Consider the following 14,915-nt stretch of genomic DNA (forward strand, 5'->3'; position numbering starts at 1 on the left):
TAACTGATACACAGAGGAGCGTGTGCACACACATGCACAAGAGAAATTTATCAAAAAAAAATTTTCATCCCTAATAGACAACGCTATTTTACTGTCCTTACTGACTACTAAATTATAGTTACTTTCTTTTCAGTACACATTAATGGTTATGTGCTTTTATCTTCCACCAGTCAAGGCTGTGATGACGCTTTTTGTCTCCTTTCCACCAGCCATGATTTCATCGGTGAATTCACCACAAGTTTCAAAGAGCTGTGTCGGGGTCAGAACCAGCTGAATGTGTATGAGGTGAGCGGAGATAAAATCGACCAATACCATCATCACCTTCAGAGCAGCGGACCTTTATGTAAAAGCTGCAAATGTTGACTGCTGTAGGGAGCTCGTTTGCTTTAAGCTGCTTCCAAGTAGAATGCAAATCACTTTCTGAAGCCACTATGGCAGACGCAGTTTCAAGTGAAATTCAGCACATCGAGCTGAATGTGACCGGCCAAAGCTATGTGCGAATTATTAATGAATGAACCTTGGAAGCACCTGTGCCAAAAAACGATTCTGATGGCACAAAAAGAAACCTCAGCTTCCTTTGTGCATGCTAGTGTGAGAAACCTGCCTCGGTCTGAGAACAAATCAGCGTGCCCTTTATACTCAGCAAGGTCTTCTTTCATGACAGGAAGTTCTACAGGTCTCACTTGTTTGAGCAAAGTTGTGGCTGTTCAAGATTAACAACTAGCCTCCCCGTTTGTCCTCACCCTACCCGCTATTAAGCCTCTCAGAGGTTAAGTGGTGCCATAGATCGACTGGAGAAGAGTGCTGCTGCGGTGGGAATACAAATGGAAATGCGACAGAACTATGTTACTTATTCCTTCCTTTGGATCGCACTCAGAAAGTCTGAATAGGTCCCTGCTCATTAAAACAGTTGCCATATTACATTAGCCTCTGAATCAGTCATAGAAGCACTCTAAGAAAAGAATAAGGCCAGTAAAGGTAGAGAGTAAGGGAAAAGCTGATGAGTTAGGTTAGGAAAGACGGTGCCCTTTTACACTGCTGACACGGCATAAGGATGTGCATCCATTACCCTTCACCAAACCTTTCTATATATAAAACGCAGGTAAGGTCAGAGACTTTTGTGATGTGGACAAAAATGACATAACACCACCTTCTCATTATGGAGAAATAAAGAAATTCAGTATGTCACATGCCACATTTTTCAGCTCTTTGCATATTTTTGTATATTCAACGTGACGTGCAGAAAGCTTGTAAACATACGACGACAGCAGGCTAATGTCAGTACAGGACGCTGTAACTGAATGTGATTCCTTTGTGATGTCATGTGAAGTTTTGGCGGCTGAGTGATGGTCACAACGCTGTGAGGCATAATTTTTGGAAGACGAGTTCAGGGGGCGCTTTTAGAAAGTACAGAACCAGAAAGGAAGAGTAGAGAAGAGAGACGAAAGGAGGGTAGAATGGGATACCTTTTACTTTATTATCCTGCACAGCTTCCTCCAGGCTCATGCTTTGTGTTTGTGTGCAGACCTTTAGAATGAGCAGTGCAGATATTTGACTTTGCTCACTGTTGCATACAAGTTTTTGGCTGCAAGCTTAAATGTAACTTTTATTTAATGCACTGAAGACTGTAATCACTCTGCTTGCCTTGGATATCACTCAAGTATTTCCCAATTTTTTGTTTTTAGTGAAGTCTATAGGTGTTTGCACAGTGTTGCACTCATGCCCTTGTAAACCACCACACAGGATTTGAAATGAAGCAGCCAATATCTAATTGAAGTGCAGCGTATAACCTCTAACCATACACCGGGTAACCAGAAAAGCAAGCCAACTGTTTAGGAATTACAGACTTTTTTATTAGTCCCTCTATTTTCACAGCATATGTAGCTGGACAAAGTAATTTAATACAAAATGTCAGCTATATAAACATACCGAAGGCTACAGCCTATGCATATCAAAAAGTGCAAGGTTTTCTCGCTTGAAGTGCTGTCAGCCTCGCTCAGTCACTGCTTATTAAGGGAGCTCTGCCTTTTTTCTTTTTGGCTAGTTTTGTGTTCAGTAAGTGAAAAACATGCTCACTTGGGATGGAATCAGGTGAAAGACTAGGTCATCTAAAAATATTTAATGTCTTTGCCAAAAAGCTCTTAAGCTGTTTTCACTGCATGTTTCGGGTCATTGTCCATGTGCACTGTGAAGCGCTGTCTTGTCAGTTTTTCTTCATTTGGCTGAAACTGAGCAGAAAGTGCAGCTCTGTCGTCTCTGCTGCTTTTATCAGCAGTCACATCATCAATAAACACTAGTGACCCACTTCCACTGGCAGTCATGCATCCCCGTGCTAAAACACCGCCTCCACCATGTTTGACAGATGATGTGTTTTCCTTTAGATCACAAGCTGCTTCTTTCCTTTTCGGCACTCTTAGTTAATTTTGGTTTCATCTGTCTCCAGAGACTTCTTGTTCCAGAGCTGGGCAAGATTTTCTAAGACATTTCCTAGCAAAGTGTAATCTGCTCTTTCTGTTCTTGAGTGCCACATGTGGTTTGCAGCTTGAGCTAAACCCTTTGTAGTTACATGAATGAAGACTTGTCGTGATTGCAGGCTCTGACACGCCTACCCCTGTTGAGGTGCTCTTGATTTGGCTAGAGGTTGTGAAAGGAATTCTGAGATCATTCAGTTTAAGCTACTTTTCATGGCCGTCCAGGCTTGAACTCACCAGCGCTTTCCTTCCTTTTAAGAATTAGCCAGATTGTTGTCTTGGCCACTCCTATATTTTCTGCTCTCTCTGATGGCTCGCCTTTGTTTTCTCAGGCTAATTACCAAATGCAAATTTTGGAATCAACTGCATACCTTTTATCAGTTTAATTTACCAGTTAATTGAACAATTACTTTTGATGGCATGGGAATGGAGGGACTGCGCAGAAAATTTGAATTTGAAGCAATATTTTGAGCTTCATTTCCTTTCTTCCACTGTGGTGGTACATAGAAGCAAAAGCACAAAAATCGTGTCACTATCCAAAAGCTTGGACCTGGCTGTATGCATCTACCCCCACTGCACATAACTGTGCACTTGCACTCACTCTGTATGTGGTTATAAGCACCACAGCTGGCAGCATGCATGTGAAATTTACAGTAGACTGCTTATGCTTATAAAAATCCCTCTGAATTATCTGCACTTAGCTGGAAGGCATGATCAGTGGTATCTCATTCTCACCTGCTACAGTTATTGGATTCACTCCCTATGCTCCATTACCCTTACAGACATAGAGTAGGAGGACAAAGATGTTTTTATTACTTGCCCAAGGGTGGATAAAAAGAATTGTGCTGCAAGTTTACATTATCATTATCCTTCGTTCCCATTCTGCCTTCATACCAGGTGGTGAATGCCAAGAAGAAAATAAAGAAGAAGAGATACATCAACTCTGGGACGGTGAGTCTGAGATACTGTAAGAGCAAATCTCCTTGTGCATGCACACCCCTGCCTGCCTTCTCTTTTGTATTCAGCAGGAAGTTTTCACTAAGTGGATTGCATGAACTCTGTTAAATGTTTTTCTTCTATTCCCATTCCCTGAGCTTATGATCCAGACAGTGAATTTAAGTAGACGGGAAAACATTCCCATGACCTCAAACGGGATGATTATTCAAGTCTGTAAAGCTAAATAAAAGAGACTTGTGTCTGTGTCCTTTCCCTGAAGAATAGTGACAGAAGTTCATAAATGAGCCGCGGCTTTGCTACAGCTCTTAGCGTATACTGTGACTCTGTAATTAAAATTTGTGCCTAGCTATCCATCAAGCTGATCATCCATCAGTCCACAGGCACACTACGCTCAGTGATTGTAATTCTAAGGCGCTGCTTCGGCAACGCAATCATTTTGCATGGATAGGTCATTTTGAGAGGTCAGTGTTAATGTGTAGATTTTGTTTAATTAAAAAGGACGAGTTAATCTTTTGGGGCCTTTTTTTCCCTCTCAGGTATCCTTGTTGTCATTCAGTGTAGAGTCAGAGCACACCTTCCTGGATTACATCAGAGGAGGGTGAGTCATGCATTTGTGTGCAAGTTACATTACTTTGTTTATGTACTCACGCTGTTTGTGTTTCACCTCTACGAGTGGCTCACAGAAACTATGACCACATAGTTTCATTTACTGCAAATCTGCACTCAAAAATTTGATTTGCATACTGGAAGTTCACTGTTTGAATTTAATTGTGCACAATGATGGCTGTGCAGACTCCCTATTAGTATGAGTTTAACACATGTACAAGTAACATATTGTTTCCAGTAGTTCATCTGTCGACTGGACCTTTTAGTTCTTAAACACAGGTGTGACTAATTACATTGATTACGGCTTACATGCAGATAGAACAAAACCTTCATTAACATCATTAGAGACACCTGTGCTGTCCCACTTTGTCATGTCAAAATGACTGCTGTGAAGAGGGGCTTTGGAAAATGTATTCATCATTTGGATTATTTTTTTATTCCTAGACAGGCAATTGAACTTTTAGCACATAAGACTCTAATGATTCCTGTCAGAATATTTTATGTGTCCAAAATTTAATTTGATGGAGATTTCAAGTTTAAAAACAAATCTTGTTTTGCAGTTTATTACACATTTAAGTGTTAAGCACACTGATAAAATAATATTAGCTAAGGTATATAGCAGTTAATATAATAATTAGCGCTGTCAACGTAAATCTCATTAAAATCAGGTTAACGCCATAATTGCATTAACGTGGCAAATCTCCGTTAGCGAGTTACCCGTGATCGCCCCGTGCGTGGGGCTGCACGGCATCAACACGTTAGCACGGTTAGCTTGTTAACGGGCAGAGATTTGCCGCGTTAATGCAGTTATGGCATTAACCTACGGTGGCCCTGAGAGGCCAAACGAACTGCAACTTCAGAAAACACTTGCAAAAAGAAATATGCTGCAAAAAGAAAAATGCTGCAAAAAGAAGCATTTTTCTTTTTGCAGCATTTTTCTTTTTGCAGGTGTTTTCTGAAGTTGAAGTCCGTTTGGCCTCTCAGGGCCACCGTATTAACCTCATTTTAATGAGATTAATGCTGACTGCGCTAATAATAATCATAATCATAGTATCATATCACTGTGACATCCATGCACAGCTGTTCTTGCATGGTGGTGAAATCTGCAGTGTTTAAATATCATTCAGGTAACCACTGACCTAGAAAGCCATGGAATTACAGATTTCACCACACTAACACGCTTTAACTATGCATTAATGGTTGTGTTTGGGTGTCATTTCATGGGAATAAAACAGCAATACGATATTGCAGATGCTTGTATTGACATTTGTAGGCTCAGTTTCAGGATTTTTATGCTATTTTTATGCTAGCACTGATGCTATATTGTCAGTATAACACAGCACGTAATCATTATTATCATATGATCATTTACCACTCAATCCAGTATATGAACACTTAACATCCATCCCAGTCTTTCCCATCCATCCATCACATTTCTCACTGTTAGCATACCAACATGTCCTCCAGCCCGCCAAACACAGCACGAACGCTTAATGCTACCCTTTAGCATCTGTGCAATAACTATAGGAGACCCAGCACTCTGGCTGTTTGAGTGAGTCATCTGCTCAAGAAAAACAGCTGTTCTGTGTTCATGGTCATAGATAGTGGTGCTGCTGACTGTAAATAGTGATATGCTGAGCCTCAGCCTCTGTTTGCTTGTATTGTGTAACCACTGAATCAGGGGTATGACAGTGGGATAGTGGTCTAGAGTGATGTAGTGTGTGCAGAGCACCTGGGTTTGCTTGGACTTTTCTGATGTTTGCTCTCAGATATTTGCTGTCAAATGGAGGAAGAATAAAAGAAAAGAGGTCATAAAAGAATTTAAATTCAAATTTATTTTCGCCATGCATAAATCTGGTAGAACAACAGTCAATAGTGAGTGTTAAAACTTTATACAGTGACAGCCATCGCTGTGACTAATACATGGAAATGAGTCAGGGCTGTGAGATTTAACACAGTAGTTTTAAAATGCATTACACTGGCTCCCCCTTTTTACTTTGTTTCCTGTTGTTGCTGCCCATGGCATAACAAGCACTCATCCATGTTTTCCTCAGTGTTATTGAGTGTGGTTACTGAGGTGCTTCTGATTTTTCACATAACAGCTCAAAGTGTGGCCCCGAAGGAAACGATTGTGTCCACAGCCACAACTCCGGAGTAAATGAATATGAATGATTATGATAGAATATGGAGAAGATCTGAGGGCTTAATTAAGGGCGAACATCCTGTCACATATGGAAATGTTTCTCAGTGGATCAGTGGCTGCCCTTGTTTTAGTTTTCTGCTGCTTTGCTGCTGGTGGCTGAGTGTCCCAGATCTGTCCCGTTGGTCTCTCTCCAGCTCCCACAAACGGACACACACACTGTACCCTCACACACAGCACACATTCACTCACTGTCAAAACAGCAGTGTTTTCACCTTTTTCTACTTGTTCGACTCTGATCTAATTTGTCCTTGAGAAACCGAAGAAAAATGGAGGAAGAGGGGAAATGGGAAAACAATGAGGTTAGAAGTACTGATACGATAGATCAAACTATGTTGTGCTGTATTTGCTCTCAGATTTTAGTTCTTCTGGGGTTTTTTTTCTCTCATTTTTATGATGGGGCAACCTATCATCATTTTGGATTCACCAAACCAGATAAGCAATTATCCAAGTTCACAGCAACCTACATATGAGAGCTGATACTTGGGGAACATGCACTGTCCTACTGCCTTTTTTCTAAACTGACATTTAGAAAAAAAGGGGCCTCAAACCAAGCTGTGAGAGAGACTGCACTGACCTGTTTAAAATTGTGTGCATTTATTTATAAGTGTGCGTTGAATAATTAGTAGTAAACATGCTTATGTCTTGAAGTAAGATTAAAAAATGGTCTGTAAAGAATTTAGTGTACCATTTTCCTTGGATTTTGTCTTCATATACAGGAACTTGTGAATATGGACAGCAGTTTGATCATCAGTGTCTCTGGTCTGCATGTGGAAATGCTCTTGAGCAAGAAGCTGAATCTTAATTGCTCTGATGCATCTATCAGTGTGTGTGTGTGTGTGTGTGTGTGCTAGATAAAGTGCTTAACTTGAATACAGTAGAATAAAAGTGCTTTAAGAGTGTGTGTGCTTGTAAATGGGAGAATGTGGCTTGTGTAAAAAGCACTTTGAGTGGTTAGGAATACTAGAAACTGCTTTATCAACCCCAAGCCATTTTCAAACTAAAGAGACGCTTTCTGTCAGACTGCTACGGTTCCTAAATATAGAGAAAAAGACACCACTCCAAAGACCTTCCATATAAGGGTTTAAAATGTCTATTTTTAGGTAGTTCCTTGTGATTTCCCTTTGTGCTTCCACGTTACACCTCCAACACCTCCTTCCAGCCTCCAACGGCCAACACCTCCTTCCAGCCTCCCCCGCCCCGATAGCCAGCAGAGAACAGGGGTGTGTGAAGGCTCCAAACCTCCCTCCTCTTGCTCATATGTAGTGTTGCTGCGTGTTGTTCTAAGGTGCACTTAAAACACGGGAGAGCATGGTGCTGCTGCCAGAGAGCAGCAGGTGCTAGCACGGCCCCTCCCGAGAACCCTCAATGTCTACATGGATTTAAAATTGAGAGGTGGGCACCGGCGCCAGAGGTGGGGTTGAATACACAGACCGAGTGTGAGTAATGTGGATGTCTAAGTTGTGGAATAAAATTGAGGCACGGGTGGCCAGAAGGGGACAGGGGGGGGGGGGGGGGTGCCTCCCCTGCACCCTGGTGACACACCCGCACCCCAAGGCCCTACTTGTGTGGGTGGGTGTGTTGGAGGGAGGCAGCCGGGGATGGGGAGGAAAAGAAGGGAGGAGCAAGATGCCCCTCCCTGGGGCCAGCTCCCCCGCTGACCCCAGTAGGCACCCTCGTCCTTCGGCACCCACCAAGGCAAGGGGGCCCAGGCCCATCCAGACCAGGGCCTATGGCAGCAGGACCGCCCAGCCCCACAGGACCCGGGGCAGCCCACCCGACCCCACCGCAGAGGAAACTGTACCCACCCTAACATTCAATCATCTCCCAGACTGGACAAGACAGTAGACACCCAGGTTAAGTTTATTCTCCACCTCTCCTGTGACTCTCCCCCACCTGCAGAGTGGACTCCTGCAAGGATGGAACAAACTCCCTGTCAGTTGAAGAGCCCCCTAGTTAGGCCGATGCGCCAGAGGCCCTCTGCGCCAGGGCTGAGCCCCCATGCACCCACCCACAACCTTGGCGACACACCAACAAGGACCGAAGCCCCCAAGGCCCAGCCAGAGCCCTAGCACGGAGGCGAAGCACTCCCAAACCCCAAGCCCCCACGCCTGCCCCGGATCCACTCAGGGGCAGCCAGGCTACCAGGCCAGTAATCTACGTCTGCCAGCACAGACCCTCCCCCAGGCCTGCTGCACGCAGCCACAAGGAGAACACCCTCTAAGAGCAACCAGAGCCACTAACCAGGTTATGACCACAACCCCTGGGTTAAGCCCTCCAGGGATAACGTCCCTAGGGATTCTCCAGACGCCCTAAGCCCGTCCCAACCTCCACATCAACCACAATGGCGAAGGCGGGACCAAACCACGACCCCCCCACCCCCGCTCGGTGATGGAGCCGATCATTCTGAATCTTGCACTCAGAATTATCCAGACACCACACACATTTATCCACACTCTACAGCAATTTCGTACAGAACCTGCCCATATATCAAAACTCTGCGTTTCCCAGCTGCAGGTAATTGATCTGAACTGCCACAATGTTTCCACAACACTTGTGCGTACACTGACTTATTTTGCTTGGCACATTGCTTGCTCTGTCATCAGATCTGATGTTTTGTGACCTGCTAATTTGTGCTGCTCTTGGTAGAATGCCTGTCATTAGCAAGAACTGGCTGCATCTTTGTTTATAAATTAGCACAATGCTAGTAGATGACCCACAGACCTTTTAAGTCCCATTGGTGCATTTATTTTAGTTGGAACCTTACTCTGATTTGCTGTGTGTAAGAAATCTGGTGTTTGGACCCAAGAACACGAACATGTTTGTTTCTGTTACAGAGGATTTATTGAATGATTTGAAATCTGTGCAAATCTTACTGGTGCTACTATGCATTGCATCCACCTAAATCTCTTTTTACACAAGCTGCTTTCATTACGTTTTTAAAACATTGAGTTTTATTTTGAAGCTTGAAACAGCTTTTGAGTCATCCTGTGGTAATTTTCACATAAAACTCTTTCAGACAGAAGTTAAAGAGATGATCCCATTAATTAATGTGACCCAGGCAATATGTGGAGTGGTACTTCATCTTTTTGTTACAACCCATTTAGAGACGTTAGAAGCCCATCGTGCCTGTGAAAAAGGCTGATGACAAAGGCTTCTGCTTTAAAAAGATGTGGCAGCTTTGAAAAAAATATGGGATCTCTGCAGGAAAATCTCTGCAGCATCTGTGCACTTATTTTTTCTCCTGAGGTTTTTTACATCATCATGAAAGACTTGCCTCTGTCCCTTCTGTTGTCTCCCCAGTGATTTCTTTGAGAAATACTGTTAACAATGGCGGTGCTTGTGTATTTAAATTCTCCTGGAAGATTTGTCTAGAACAAACTACTTAAAATACGACACTTAAATACAGGCTGCAGAAAGTTTCAGTATTTCGGTTTCATATCTTCTTCTCTAAGTCAGAGCTAATGTTAAGTCAAGGCTTTTGTCCCCTTTTTGTTTCTGTTTGGAATAAAGCTCTGCAAGTTGTCAGCAAGTTGTTTATGTGCCAAATCATCTGAGAGGTAGAGAGCAGATGTAAAGTATGTAGATGTATTCTGGATGTCATTAGACTCAGCTGTCAAAAATAATTTGAGAATGATAAATTGAAGTCAATATCCCACGTTGTTGTGTGGTGTTAGTTCAGCAAGTATTACACACACACGCAGGTAGGAACAGAGGATTACCGGAGTTGACTCCTTTCTTTATTTTTCTTTTTTTCTTCTCCAAAACCACAACCAGAACAACATACTCACTAGCGCCCTCTAGCGCTTCTGGTAAATGCATCTACAGAACAAATGCAATAGTATGTGTGGACACAACATCTCCCCCTTTGAACAAGGACTTCTTATGTGAACCTGACTTCATCATTCTGATGTATGTCACCTAATACACTTTTAACATATTTCACATTACTCAGTAACATTCACTTTCCCATGACAAAGTCTTGGGTCCAGCAAGGTGGGTTCCTCATCCTGGTGGGCCTAAGCCTACTATCAGACTCAGAGTTAGATGCTAGATCAGTTCCTGGTTTATGACAGTCTATTGTTGTGTCAGAATCAGTACCTGCGTTCAGCTCTGACAGAGCCGATAAGTGTGAGGCGTTCCAGGTCCGTCCATCATCCAGCAAATAAGTGTTTGGTCCTTTCCTTGTCATGACAGTCCTTGGTTTGGAAAACTTTAACTCGCCTTTCTTTACCTTCCACGGCTTCCTAACCCGTACCTTGTCACCAGGCTGAAAGTTGGATGGTTTGGCGTGTCTGCGAGCATCAGTGTATTCTTTCATTTTCATTTGCTTATTCTTAACTCTTTCGCACATGGTATGCCTCTCTGTCTGAGGAACAGGCATATCCATTACCTGTAACTTTGTTCTCATTCGTCGTCCATGGAGCAGTTCTGAAGGGGAAACTCCAGTTGTTGAATGAGGGGTTGCTCTGTAGTCCATCAGGTAAGTTCTCAGGAACGATTTCCAGGGTTGTCCTTGAATCGAGGCAGTCTGTAGGCAGTCTTTAATGCATCTATTGAATCTCTCAACTTCCCCATTAGCTCTTGGGTAATACACTGAGGATCTCAGGTGTTGGATTCCCCTGCTTTTCAGGAAGTCAGTGAACTCAGCAGAGAGAAATTGAGAGCCATTGTCACTTATCAGTGTCTTTGGATTCCCTTCACGAGAGAAAACTACAGAAAGGAATTGAATGATAGTAGCTGCATCAGCTCGGGGAGCAAAAGCTACTTCAGGCCACTTGCTAAAGTAGTCTACCAATGTGATGGCAAATCTACAGTCAGAAGGGGCTATTTCAAAAGGGCCTATGATGTCCACAGACACCTTTTCCCAAGCAGCAGCTGGTAAAGGAATGGGTTGGAGTGGAGCATCATGGGTGACAGCGGACTTGTCATTCTGTCTGCACGTTGCACAGTTCTTTATCAGTGTCTCTATATGACAATCCATTTTGGGCCACCAGTACATTTCCCTCAGGCGTTGTTTGGTACGGACGATGCCTTGGTGAGTTTCATGAGCTATATCAGTGAGTTTTTTCTGCAACGACTCAGGCACTAGCAATCGATGTGTACCTCTGATGATGCACTCGTTCAAGACCGCGAGTTCATGGCGGATTGGGAAGTACGGCTGTAAGTCAGGATCCAGTGACGTCTTCCTAGCAGGCCAGCCTTTCTGTATCTGCACACGGAGCTTTGTGAACACTGGACAGTCTTTGCACCCTGACTGGAAGTCATCCTCAGACACAGCACTCAGATCAGTGAGGATGGCTGCAACTGACTCCACATCCTCTGCACATGCCATGTCTGTCTCGGAAAGTGGAAGCCTAGAAAGACAATCAGCAACATGGTTCAGTGACCCAGTTCTATATTCCACTTCATAATCAAACTCCAACAGGCGAGCTGACCATCTGGCTATGCGTAGACCAGCTCTGTTATTGCCCTTAGTAGTCAGCAGTGTTGTCAGTGCTTGGTGATCTGTTCGTAGGAGGAATTTTCTGCCCCAGAGCCATGTGCGCCATTTTTCAGCAGCCCAGACGCAAGCTAGAGCTTCCTTCTCAACGATTGAGTATTTCCTCTCTGCATCAGACAAGCTGCAAGATGCAAATGCAACAGTATGTTCTGCATCATTACCGTCAAGTTGAGTCAAAACAGCACCTACACCGTAGTCTGAGGCATCTGTTGAGACTATGGTTGGCTTACTGGGGTCGAACATCACCAGGGCAGGGCTGTGCACGATTAACCGCTTGACTTGATCAAACGCTGCTTGAGCTGCTTCGTTCCAGTGGAATGAACAGTCCTTACGCAGAAGAGCTCTCATAGGTTCAACAACAGTCGCGTAATTTGGCACAAACTTGCTGTACCATGCACTCAAGCCAAGAAATGAGCGCAGGGTTGCAGGATCAGTAGGGGGCGGAGCATGCAGGATGGCAGTGACATGAGAGTCATCTGGCAGCAGACCTTCTGGACCGATCTTTTGACCCAAAAAGCTCAGAGTAGTTTGACGGAGTTGACATTTGTCAACATTGAGTTTCAGTCCTGCATTGTTGATTCTGTGTAACACAGCACGCAAGTTGGCCTCATGTTCAGCTTCTGACGTTCCGTATATGATGACATCATCAAGGTAGCATTGCACCCCTTTCTGGCCGCGTAGGATTTGTGTCATCATCTTTTGGAAGGCTGCAGGTGCTGAACTCAACCCATAGGGAACTCTGCAGTACTGGTACAGTCCTTCATGTGTAATGAAAGCAGTGAGCCCTCTACTCTCTTCATGTAGTTTCAGCTGATGGTAGGCGGATTTAAGATCCAGGGTGGAGAACATGACAGCCCCACGCAGCTCAGACAGTATGTCCTCTATCAGTGGCAAGGGATGACTGTCAGCGACCACCGCTTTGTTAGGTTCTCTCAAATCAACGCACATGCGTATGCCACCAGTCTTCCTTCTAGTGACTACAATCGGGGAGACCCATTCAGATGCATCAATTTTCTCTATGATGCCATGTTCCTCAAGGTTCTTGAGTTCTGCGGAAACAGCATCACGGACTGACAGGGGTAAGCGTCGAAGTTTCTGCTGTATTGGCTTCACTTCAGGTCGCACCTTCACTTTATGTACAAAGTCCTTTGCACATCCGAATGCAACTGGAGACTCACATTCCTGTTTACATTGAGTGGGCAGAGCCGAGGTTTGCTGGAGTGCAGCACAGACCTTGGGACTGTCAAGAACTAATTGTCCCCCTTTTATGTGTAGCTGGAGGGCAGTCACCAAGTCCATTCCCAGTATGGGTGTTCCTGTTCTCACAATGTAGAGATCTGTGGAGGCACTCTTGCCATTGTAAGTAATGTCAGCTCTAAGACACCCTAATACATCCAGTTTCTCTTTTGAATATGTAATAAGCTGAACAGCTGGATTACTTAACTTAACTGAGCCAAAATTTGTGCTGTAAACATGTTCAGGCAGTATGGAAACACCAGACCCTGTGTCTACTAGTAGCTTAACAGTGCATGCCTGTGCAGTATTTGGTACAGTGACTGCAACAGTGCACATCAATTTAGCCGGATCACCACTGACACAATTGTCAACAGTTAAAACACACATTTCAGGAACAGTCACTTCATTAACAAGCTTATGAGAAGATTTACACACTCTCGAAAAATGTCCGATTTTCCCACACGTATTACATTTGCAGTCTTTTGCGGGGCAGGATTTATCATTGGCTTTGTGATCAGCTGAACCACAACGGTAGCACGTCGGAGCTGTATCCGTTTTTTTAGCTGCTTTGTATTTTGGCTTGCGCATCTTCTTTTGTACTTGAACAGCGGCAACAGGCTTTGTTTCACCGACAGCAATGGCCTTTGCATCAGCTATTGCAGCCTCTGTACGCCTAGCAATTTCCAAAGCTCGATCGAGCGTCAAATCCTCCTCCATTAGCAGTCTTTCACGTATACGAGCATTATTTGTCTTCTCTACAAGTTGATCCCGCAACATTTCATTCTCCATAGCCCCGAACTTACATTGTTTCACGAGCTCACGCAGTGCTGCAACGTAGTGATCTGTAGACTCACCGACAGCTTGGGCTCGTTGCCTGAAACGGTATCTCTCGGCGACAACATTGACTTTAGGATGAAAGTACGTTTCCAAAGCCTTTACGGATCCCTCGTAATCATCCGTAGCGAGTGGTAAGGCGCTGTAGATTCGTTGTCCCTCCGTTCCCAAGCAGTGAATGAGCAGGGCCCTCTTCCTCTCCGTAGCAAAGTCATTACCCCCGATCGCCAGCAAGTAGTTATCGAACAACTTTTTCCACGCAGCAAATGGAATTTTCGGTTCGCCCGGGCAATCCAGGAACACAGCCGGGGGTTGCAAAGAGAGCAGAGCCATAACTTAATCACCACTACTCTCGTCGCCACTTGTTGTGTGGTGTTAGTTCAGCAAGTATTACACACACACGCAGGTAGGAACAGAGGATTACCGGAGTTGACTCCTTTCTTTATTTTTCTTTTTTTCTTCTCCAAAACCACAACCAGAACAACATACTCACTAGCGCCCTCTAGCGCTTCTGGTAAATGCATCTACAGAACAAATGCAATAGTATGTGTGGACACAACACACGTGTAACACAACATTAATTCTTACTTAGCATGTTAATGAATAATGTTGTACCCAAACTACTTTTTAATGCGTAGGATGGCATGGATCCAGAAATGAACTCGTGTATTCCTTAACAGTTTCCATCACTAAAACATTTTGGTATTGCAAATTTTTGTTTTTAAGTTTATTAATTATTTCACTTATTGAATTTATCATCAGCAAAAAAAAAAAAGAGTTGATAAACAACAAATTATAAAGCACTTTGTTTTAGTATTACATCTGAATTGTGCAGATTTTAAGACCTATTGAAAGGTAAATACATTTGGTGGTTAGAGACTGATGCACGACTAAAATTGTTGCAACTGTGTGCAGTGAACTTGCAATCTTGTTGCTTTTGAAATGTTCTGCAACCACTTGCCTGCAGTTGCTACCTTTAAACCGATTCTGATGCTTCTCTCAAGACAGCGATAAAATGGCAAAAAAAGTTGTCAATTACATGAAATCAGGTTGTGGTAACCCAAGCAAAATCACATTAGTGTCTGGGAACCTTGCTATACAACCTATA

General features: G+C 43.7%; 1 protein-coding gene across 1 annotated transcript in view; it reads left to right on the top strand.

Annotated features, from left to right (window-relative positions):
• The window catches only part of cpne5a (copine Va), a 90,939-nt gene that overhangs the window by 53,663 nt on the left and 22,361 nt on the right, over positions 1–14,915 (top strand). Inside the window, exons 12-14 of the mRNA XM_085345477.1 lie at positions 210–285; positions 3,369–3,422; positions 3,965–4,026. Coding sequence (XP_085201603.1) covers positions 210–285; positions 3,369–3,422; positions 3,965–4,026 — 192 coding nt within the window. The remainder of the gene's footprint in view (positions 1–209; positions 286–3,368; positions 3,423–3,964; positions 4,027–14,915) is intronic.

Source organism: Diplotaxodon limnothrissa, linkage group LG20 (genome assembly GCF_057381915.1).
Source record: "Diplotaxodon limnothrissa isolate DT_005_m linkage group LG20, D_limnothrissa_male_GT1.1, whole genome shotgun sequence".
Taxonomy (NCBI): Eukaryota; Metazoa; Chordata; class Actinopteri; order Cichliformes; family Cichlidae; genus Diplotaxodon; species Diplotaxodon limnothrissa.